Below are 10,564 nucleotides of genomic sequence, written 5' to 3'. Positions count from 1 at the left end.
ATTTCTGGTTTATCTTTATGTTTCATTTTGCATAATAAACTGGTGCATGTATATTTTTTTCCTTATTTCTTACCTAAAAGATACATACTACAGATGCCATTTTACTTTTTCACACTGGAAATTGCTCCATATCAGTACAAAGAAATGTGCCTACTTCTTTTTTATAGCTGCACAGTACTCCACTGTGGTGATGTATTCAACCACTCTCTCATGTTTGCGCATATACTTTCTTTCTAATACTTATTAATACTGAAAATAATTATTTTGTACGTAAGTATTTTCTTCTTTTTGGAGGTGTAAATTCCTTGAAGTAGAATTATTGGCACAAATTAAAAATGTACATATAATCTTTTCAGATATTGCCAAATATCTCTCCAAAAGGATTGAACCAGCTTGCACCCCTACATCACCCCTACATCACAATGTGAGGCTCCCTGTTTCTCATAATCTTGCCAACAGAATGTGCTGTCATATTACTTAATTTTCACCAATTTAAGTGAAAAATTATCTCAATACAGTTTTAATTTGCATTTCTCTAACTATGAATGAGGTTAAACATCTTTTCATATGTTTAAGATACTGTGTCTGTTGTCTATTTTCCTATTGGATACGCGCTTTTTAAAAAACTTTGCTAGGAATTGCATTTTTCCTTCAATTTGCTAGGGAGAAGCTAGAAGTTACACATTTGCTTAACATTTATCCTGTTCTGTAATTTTTCATGGTAAAATCTTACCTGTGGCAATGTTTTCATTTTTGATACGGTATTCACTGTGAAAATGTTGTCAAGCTGTACAATTATGACTTGTACACTTCTAAAAGCTTATTTTTTAAAATTCTGATTTAATTCTGTACTCAATTAACAGTGTCTTGCTTGCCAATTGTCTACGGGAATTTAATGATTCCCACATAGCTCTGATATGAGACAAGGGGGCAAAGTGACCCCTGAAGAAGGGGCCCTGTAAGTTCATACTTGAAAGCTGAGCCCACAACACACACTTTCTCACACACACACACACACACACACACACACACACACACACGCAGTCATTCTACCTCCCCTCCCCCGGTGGAGCCCCCAACTCCCATCCTCTAACTAACCTGTCTTCCCACCTCGCCAGCTGGGGGAAAGGGCTCACCCAGTGTTGTCAGTAAGGAGTCCTGGTTTCAAGTCTGTCCTACAGTCCTTCCTTTGTGTCCCAGTAGGTGATGCCTCTCCATTTCAAGCCTCATTTTCTCTAATTTTCAGGATTGTGGAACGAAAAAGGTAATCAAGTCTATTAAATAGTGTGAGATACTTGGAGAAAGATCCAGATACTTGGATGTCTCCACCATTCTCTCTGCACTGTGCAGGGCTGATGAGCTGCGCTCAGCCTCTGGAACCACTGGAGAGACTGGGTAATTGAATAAAACTGCTGTGAGTGGATAAACGGAGGAATTTTTAAGATTCTTTATCTATTTTGTTGTATCTTTCAGGACAGCCCAGAAAAGAGAGTAGGAGCAGCGACATGGCTTCGGAGAGTGGGCGGCCCCTGAGTAGGTGTCTGGCTGCCACCGGTGATGACTGGGCCTCTGCAGTGCGGCAGCCCCAAGGCAGCGGAGTCTCCAAGCAGATGAGGAGAAGGTGAGGGGCAGATGACAGCCGTAGTTGTCAGGAATGAAGACCAACCAGCGCTGGCAGAAGTCAAAGATAATCTTCCACCCTCCTGGTTCTCTCCCCGACATGCCAGCCAGATGAAGGAGTTTCCAAGAATGGCATTTGATATATACAGTATCATTCCAAGGGAAGCTGGATGAGGCGTTCTAGTTTCCTTACTCTCCTCGGCCAGGGCTCCAGGACACATGCACAGCCCTCCCCTCCCCCATCCTGTATGTCACAGGCAGAAGTCACATTTGCTTAACACACACACACATATTTTCTTTCTCTCACCCGCAGGCACTCTGAACAGCATTGGGAGTAGAAGCCATTCAGTGGCAAGAATTGGTGTCTCAAATCTAGGCTCTCAGAGGATCGCTGGATGCTAGTTGGACCCCCAGTTTCCGAGGGTGTGCTGGATTGTCCACACTTGTGTGGTGCAGGTCCGCAGCACAGGCATATAGTAACCGGAAACCTTCTTTATCTCCAGACATCGTTTGGTGGCCCTGTTTATGATGGCTCTTCCCTGGATGGGAAGAGAGACAATCAAGGTATTGAAATGCCCGCGGTTTGCCGCTCTGTTGACTAATGAGTTTGCCGACCACTGCCCTAGACGTGCCTCACCTCTCTGCGCCTACACTCTCTGCTCTGCTCACAGAAAAGCTGGAGGTCCCTCGGTTCTCTGCAAGCCATCCAGAGGACAAAGGAAGCAAAGTGTAGCTTCGGGTCACCCAGAGCTTTCTCTCCCAGCCCCGTGGTAACCTAATCATAGATCTGGGGTAAGCACTGCAGTGCTGGGTTCTGATGTTATCAGCTGCCTCTCCTGAGATTGAGCATCAGGTCAGTGTGACTGACAAGACATGATGCCCCTTGGAGAGCCATGACCGACCTTCCTTTTCACGCCTGCAGCTCTGAGCCTGTAACACCCATTAGGATTTTCCCTCCTTCTTCAGTGAGGCTCTGTGGTAGGACTGGAGTGGGAGCTACATTCAGGAATCTCAGCCTATTTTCTCCATCACTCTGGGGGGCAGTTCCTACTTCTCCCCTGTGGGGGCTTCACGAGGGTTTACTACTGGGAATGTTGCGGTCTTTAGAGCTAAAACATCTGTGTTAAATCCCTGCTCAAATATGTACAGAGAGGCCTTTGGCAAATTACTTAACCTGCCTTAGTCTCAATTTCCTCATCTATAGAATGGGTTGAGAAGTAATATTAGGGTTAAAGTTAGGTTTAATGTTTATTGAGCATCTTGAGGCAGAGACCACATTCTCAAGGCCACATCCTTGCTCCCTCCCTAGCCATCAGCTCCATACCTCTCTTCTCTTGCAATCACAAACTGCCCCCAACAGCCCTGTTTCCAAATGTCACCTGCCCCTGGCCACACTGGACTCCCTCCACACCCACCTTCCATGGTGCATCCATCCAGCATTGCCATTCAAGGTGACTCTCTGGTTCCTGAACTCTTCCCATCACTCCCACTGCTCCTTTCTCTCGGCCCCCACTTTCAGACAACACAGGGCCACCCTTGGAGTGGACCTAGCCCACAAATGTGCCTACAGCAGTCTGGCCTCAGCACTTGGCTTATTCCTTAGGGTTACTCCTCCAGGTCTCCTTAGCATGCTGTATCCCTTTCACTCAATGCCTTTAGTTTTCACTTTGTTAGAAGACCCCGCTTCCCGTCAGGCTAGCCGCTCACCCGAATGACATGGGTGGTCTCAGAGGAGCTGCCCTGCTTCTGTCTCTACTGCCAGCAGTCCCTGTGCTCTGAGCCCAGCCGCACTTGACATATATAGAGAAAAACACTCTTCCTGTCTAACATCCTTCCTTTATTTCTTCCTCTTAGCAGCTTCCTTTTCTAGTGACTTTAAATATATCCAAATGTCCCAATATAAAAGAGGGGGAAAAACACCCCTAACTCTACCTTCCTTTTCAAACCAACATACAGCGTTTTTCTCCCTTTCAGAAACAAACTTCCTACGCAACGAGTCAATAACAAATAGTGGATAAGATTCTGTCTTTGAACCCACAGCATTTACTATGCTGTGTGACCTTGGGAATATTATGTGACTACTCTGTGCTTTAGTTACATCATAGCTAAAGTAGAGCTAACGATAATAATTCTCTTATAAAATTTATGTAAAGACTAAAATATATCATGTTTAACCCAGTGCCAGGTACATAATATGTACTCAATAAATCTTGGTTATTATAATTTATTGTGATCTTTCTGAGAGAGTCAATGATCTTTTTTCTATTTTCCAGTCATTTACAATTAAGATGTGCTCTGGCAGTATTCCTTACATCCTCTCCAGACTCTGGTTTCTTTTGCATTGTGTTCATCTGGATCTAATACATTTTTGCTTTGGTTTTTATTTGGGGGTGTTGCCTGCCAGTTTTAAAGAGATTTTGTTTTTATTTATTTTTCCCTTTTACAAAAGGAATATGTGCTTATTTTTAACTTGGAAAATATATTTTTAAAATTAGAAGCACTCATGATGGAACAGCATTGCATATAAAGTTTTTATATCCTATACTTTAAATCTAATATTACATCATGTACATTTTCCAATTTCATTAATTTTTTGAAAATATATTTCTTATGGATAGTTTGAATGGCGATATAATATTCAGTTCAAGGGATGAACAAAAATCTCCCATACTGTTAGGCATTCAATTGTTCCTAATATTTTGCCATGATAAATAGTAAGATATTTCCTATACGAATCTTGATCTACATTCTATATTATTCCTTATATTAAGATATTGTCTTAAAAGAGATTTAGTGCCTTTAAAGGGGGCATAATTAGTTTTGGGGTTCTGATCAGTGTTAGTGTTTTCCCTATAGAAAGCTAAGTTGCATTCTGGAATTATTCCCACCGGCAGTTTGAGAGAGCACCCGCCAGAGGTCTCTTCTTCAACCCTGACTACAAGTGGTCTCCTCACTACCTCTCCCAGAGATTCTCTTGTCTCTCCAACTAGAAGACTTCCTAACAATGACCTTCACCCATATTCTTTCTAAATTCAGATGTGTCTCTATTCTAACTCATCTCTTCACATTGGGTCTCTTCACAGTCACTGGCTCTATTCTCTGTGGTCTTTGAAGGTCATTACCTCACCTGGTTGACTCAAAATGTTAATTATGAATTTGGAAGAAAACAAAGGGATTGTCTAGTCTTACCCACCCCCCTCAATTCTGGAATATATTTTTGGTAACTTTTAGTAGAATAAATGTAGTTGTGTCTACAAATTAATAGAGCACAAAAGGGTCCCAACTTTCAATCAAATATCATGTTCATATCTGAAAGAATTGGGATAAGACAGTTATGAAAGGCTCAGATAGAATGAATTGACTTAAAACTGACTCAAAATCAGGAAACACCATCATCTACATGGTTGCCTCCCTCTTTGACTTCTGAAGTTCTTGGCATAGTGACATACAAAGGGATCCAGCCCGATACCAGAGTAGTGGGCAGGTTCCCCCAGCTGCCCTGCAGCTCCAGGGCTCGCCCACCACAACCTGTATTCTCTCAGTAACTTCAGCCACCTGAGAAAATAATCTTCCGAAATTCTCTTGAAAAGGCAACCTCCAAAATGTTTGGAATGTCTTAATTGTTTCTTTAGCGTATGTAATATCTTTGATTCCCAGGAGATTTGCACTTAAGTATAAATGTTAAAGGAACCAAAGACATAGTATTTGTTAAAGATTCTGCATATACTAGTGTTACTGTTTTTAAGTGCATGCTATATTTAAGAAAAATTGTGTTACAGATTAATATTGTGCTATCAGCCCGGCCGGCATGGCTCAGTGGTTAAGCGTCAACCTATGAACCAAGAGGTCACGGTTCGATTCCCGGTCAGGGCACATGCCTGGGTTGTAGGTTCGATCCCCAGATGGGGGCTTGCAGGAGGCAACTGATCAACGATTCTCTCTCATCGTTGATGTTTCTATCTCTCTCTCCCTCTCGCTTCCTCTCTGAAATCAATAAATTTTTTTTAATATATTTTTATTGATATTTTACAGAGAGGAAGGGAGAGGGATAGAGAGCCAGAAACATCGATGAGAGAGAAACATCGATCAGCTGCCTCCTGCATACCCCCCACTGGGGATATGCCCGCAACCAAGGTACGTGCCCTTGACCGGAATCGAACCCGGGACCCTTCAGTCCGCAGGCCGACGCTCTATCCACTGAGCCAAACCGGTTTCGGCTCAATAAAAATATTTTTAAAAATATTGTGCTACCAATTTAAAAAGTTGTAATTCAATAATTAAATTTGTGATTACATGTTGAAATTTTACTGGATAGGAAGCTTTTAAACACTTAAATGATCTTAAGAATTATTCAATTTAAAGTCAGATAATTGAATGTCTTAAGAAAGAAGATTTAATGTATTAAATTTATAAATATAGTCTATAATGTGTAAGGGTATTTATTAAATTGTAAATCCTCTTTAAAGTTGCTAAGAGAGTAGATCTTAAAAATTCTCATAAGAAAAAATATTTTGTAACTGGTGATGGATGCTAACTAAACTTATTGTATGTGTAATCATTTTGTAATAAATTATATAGTATATTGTGTTGTACATTAAATAATGTCATATGTCAATTATATCTCAATAATAAAAAATCTTATCTAATAAAGAGGTAATATGCAAATTGACCATCACTCCAACATACAAGATGGCCACCCCCATGTGGTCAAAGATGGCCACCCCCATGTGAGCACAAGATGGCCAGCAGGGGAGGGCAGTTGGGAGTGACTGGGCCTGCAGGGAAGGGAAGTTGGGAGGGACCAGGCCTGCAGGGGAGAGCAGTTGGGAGGGGGACTAGGCCTGCAGGGGAGGACAATTGGGGGGGGGGCAGGCCTGCAGGGGAGGGCAGTTGGGAGAGACCAAGTCTGCAGGGGAGGGCAGTTAGGGGCTACCAGGCTGGCAAGGGAGGGCAGTTAGGGGTGACCAGGCCTGCAGGAGAGGGCAGTTGGGAGGGACAGGCCTGCAGGGGAGGGCAGTTGGGGGTGGGTGACCAGGCCTGCAGGGGAGGGCAGTTAGGGGCAATTGGGCCGGCAGGGGAGCAGTTAGGCATCAATCAGGCTGGCAGGGGAGTGGTTAGGGGTGATCAGCTGGCAGGCAGGAGCAGTTAGGCAGGCAAGCAGGCAATCAGGCAGGCAGGCAGGCAAGTGGTTGGGAGCCAGCAATCCTGGATTGTGAGAGGGATGTCCGACTGCCCTCGAGGGGTCCCAGATTGAAGAAGGTGCAGGCTGGGCTGAGGGACACTCCCCCCTTGCATGAATTTCATGCACCGGGCCTCTAGTAAATAAATAAAACACTACAAATAACTCTAAACTTGTAAATTTGAAGAAAAGGGCTAATTTCCAAAAACCTAAACAAACAAAACTCAATTATCTATAATAATAAAAGCGTAATATGCTAATTAGACCAGACATCCTTCCAGACAAAGCTGGGGCTGCAAGGGAAGCCCAGGTCCCAGGTGCCAGAGGGAAGCTGGTGCCGGCAGCCAGGGGAAGGAGGGCCTAACTCTTGCATGAATTTTGTGCATCAGCCTCTAGTCATAAATAATTATAAAAACTCAAATAAATAATCTGAGTAGCCCTGTACCATTAAAATTTTTTTTAAATTCATTATTTAAAAGCTCCTGAAAAAGAATTTTTCCAGGCCCATAAGATCTCACTAAAGAAGTATACCAAACATTTAAAGAAGGATTATATTGGCTAGAATTTCTAGTACTATGTTGTACACCAATTTAAGACAATCTCTTCCAGAGAATCTCTTCCAGAAAATGCCTCTTCCAGAAATTGGTCTCTTCTATAATTTTTGTCAAAAGGATAACTTTTATCAACAGGAAGAGTAAACACTTCCTAACTCACTCCATAAGGCCAGTACTAAAACCAACGACTAAAAAAAAGAAAAGCTGCAAAACATGAACTGTAGCCAACTTAGACACAAAAATCTTCAACAAAATACCAGCAGTTCAAATCCAGCAAAGTATGAATAAAAGTATACACCATGACTAAGTGTGATTTATTCCTGGTACACAAGCCTGATTCAACTTTGAAAATTAATCAGTGTAATCCATTATATCAATAAGCTAAAGAAGAAAAAGCATGATCATGTCAACTGACACAGAAAAAGTGTTTGACAAAATCCAATTCACATTCATAATAAAACAAATGCTTAAAAAGTTAAAAATACAGGGAAATTACTTCAACTGCAGATAACATTAGCATCTACAGCTAATGTTATACTTAACGGTGAAATACTCAATGCTTTCCCCCTACGTTTGAACACAAGGCAAGGATATTCATTCTAATCACACTTATTTAACATAGTACTAGAAAATCTAGCTAATATAATAAACAAGAAAAACAGCCACCACGAGGTTTCAACCTCGGCCTCAACAGAAAGCTCAGGCAACAGCTGTGGGCAATTGGATTGTGAGAAGAGGGTCCCTCTTGGCCAAAAGGGCAAGAGGAGCCAATATAGAATGCTCAGGTGCCTTCCCAGGGGGCCCTCTACACAGTGGAAGGGATTAAATCCTTTCAGAGAGGGTCAGACCTGCATTACCACCATTTGTCCACCATCCAGAACTGAAATATCATTGCTGACATGTACACATAAGGAACTATTTGACATTGAAATTGGAACTCAAAAGAACTGTTGGCCCAGAAAGAAACTCACTACAGACTGATTCATTTGCTTCTCAGCATAACCATTATTGCTTGTCTCATTTTCGGTTCTTATAAGTGTATTTCTAGTATCACATGATCTCACTCATCTAGGGGAAATAATGAACAACATAAACTGATGAACAAAAACAGACCCGGAGACAGAGAAGCATCGATCAGACTGTGAAACCTCAGAGGGAAGGTAGGGGCGGGTGAGGGTAAGGGGGAGAGATCAACCAAAGGACTTGTATTCATGCATATAAGCCGCCCTAACCAGTGGTCACGGACAACAGGGGCGTGGGGGCATGCGTGGGGAGGGGTTTGGGATGGGAATGGGGGATGAGGACAAATATGTGATACTTTAATCAATAAAGAAATTTAAAAAAATAATAAGACAAGAAAAACAAATAAAAGTCATATAGATTAGACACTTCAAACGTGACTGTTCCGGGTAGGGGTAGGTGCAGGATGGAGGGGGTCAATGGGATAAAAAAACAACAAAGGGGACATCTGTAATACTTTCAACAATAAAGACACATTTTTAAAGTGATTGTTAAACTTGATAGGTTCATAGATAAAATAAGATTTGTGATCGGAACATAAAAGCTTAAAGAAAAACTAGATGTCTTTCATTTATAACTTTAATAAATTGAAGATTAATTTTTAATGAAAATAAACCTGGAATTGCATTTTCTACAAAAGATATCATTAAGGATGTCAAAAACTCACATTAACTGCACTAGCTGCCAGATGCTCAGACATGCTTTGCTTGGTGACTACTATTGACAGAATGCTCACCACCTTGCCAGGCAGCCCATTCTTTTGTAGGACAGCGTAAGCCATTAGACCGTTAGAAATTCCTCCCCCTGCCCATTATGTTAAGTCACAGTCCTTGACCTCCAACAATTGGTCTTAGTTCTGCCCTCCTGTAGACATGGAACAAGTTTACTTCCTCTTTCTCATGAACACAGCATCATCTTTTCTCTAGATTGGCCTCTCCTCTACCTCCAGGTCTGCCAATCTTTTATTTGTTCTGCAACCATTTCTTGAATGCCTGCAATGTTCCAGGTACTCTGTTAGGTGCTAGAGAAAACAACACACAATCCCAGGTCCTGCCCTTCAGCCTACAGTCTAGTGATTAAAAAAAACAAGTGAGCAGGCAATTAAAACAGACAATGAGACAAGGTGTAGAAGAGGGGCGCTGATAGCACATAGAGAATTCAGAGGAACATTTTGCATTTGGCTGGGTAAAAAGGTGGGATGAGAGAAAATAAAACCCACAAAAGTGCCTCAGATAAGTGGGAGCATGGCCTTTCATAGAATTATATATATTTCCATACAGTTGGAGCTTAGAGCAGAAAGACAGGACTTACTCCCCTCCTTTTCACTGATGTTGTCTAGTTAAGAGAGACTTAATCTAAGATCCACAACCCCTTTGAAATTGTAAGCAAAATTGTGCCCTTATGTGCATATATATGTTTTTCTGGAGATAGTCCTTTCCCATTCTGCAGCAGATTTCCAAAGAGATTATTAGCTTGAAGTTAGGAATTTCTGAGTTAGATTGTCCATGTCCTTTTATATGAGGTTCCTGAACCTCATAAAGTACCAACATACTCAGAGGTATGTCCATAGACAAAGCATTGCCTCCCTCCATCAGGACATCACAATCCTGCCAGTGTGGCCTCATGCTGCCCTATCACACAGTAAATTCACACACAGACTTGGTCAACCAAGTCCCTCATGCCACTGTCATGTAAATCTGCCAGATTCCCTCCACCTTGTTCTTGCTCAATTGATGTTGAAGTTAAAGTCAGGACTTTTATATAGTACCTGTCAAATTTCAGCCCAGTGCTCCAGACTCTCTGCTTAGTATTAACAATAAAACTGATCACAATGGCTAATCTATAATAATAAAAGTATAATATGCTAATTAGACCTAACAGCCAAATGACCTTCCGGACGACCTTCTGGACGTCATTCCGGACGACCTTCTGGATGAAGCCGCAGCGGTGGGGGCCGAGGCAGAGGTGGCCGCCATGGTGGGTGGGAGCTGAGGCAGAGGAGGTTAGGAGTGATCAGGCAGGCAGGCAAGCAGCTAGGGGTGATCAGGCAGGCAGGCAAGTGGTTAGGTGCAATTAGGCAGGCAGGAGAGTGGTTAGGGATGATCAAGCAGGCAGGCAGAGGCAGTTAGGGACAATCAGGCAGATAGGCAGAGGGGTTAGGCGTGATCAGGCAGGCAGATGAGCAGTTAGG

The 10,564-nt window shown here is 42.3% G+C and overlaps 1 protein-coding gene across 1 annotated transcript in view; it reads right to left on the bottom strand.

The window, feature by feature from the left end:
• Positions 1-1,934: 1,934 nt before the first annotated feature.
• Positions 1,935-10,564, bottom strand: part of GALNT8 (polypeptide N-acetylgalactosaminyltransferase 8) — a gene marked incomplete at its 5' end in the record, with an annotated part of 56,441 nt that continues 47,811 nt past the window's right edge. The window contains one exon of the mRNA XM_080660405.1: positions 1,935-2,159. Within this exon, the coding sequence (XP_080516531.1) occupies positions 2,019-2,159 (141 nt within the window). The 3' untranslated portion in view covers positions 1,935-2,018. The remainder of the gene's footprint in view (positions 2,160-10,564) is intronic.

This window comes from Plecotus auritus (assembly GCF_963455305.1).
Source record: "Plecotus auritus genome assembly, chromosome: 3".
In the NCBI taxonomy this organism is placed as follows: Eukaryota; Metazoa; Chordata; class Mammalia; order Chiroptera; family Vespertilionidae; genus Plecotus; species Plecotus auritus.
The sequence above is the reverse complement of the archived record's forward strand: the minus strand, read 5'-3'. Positions and strand labels throughout refer to the sequence as shown.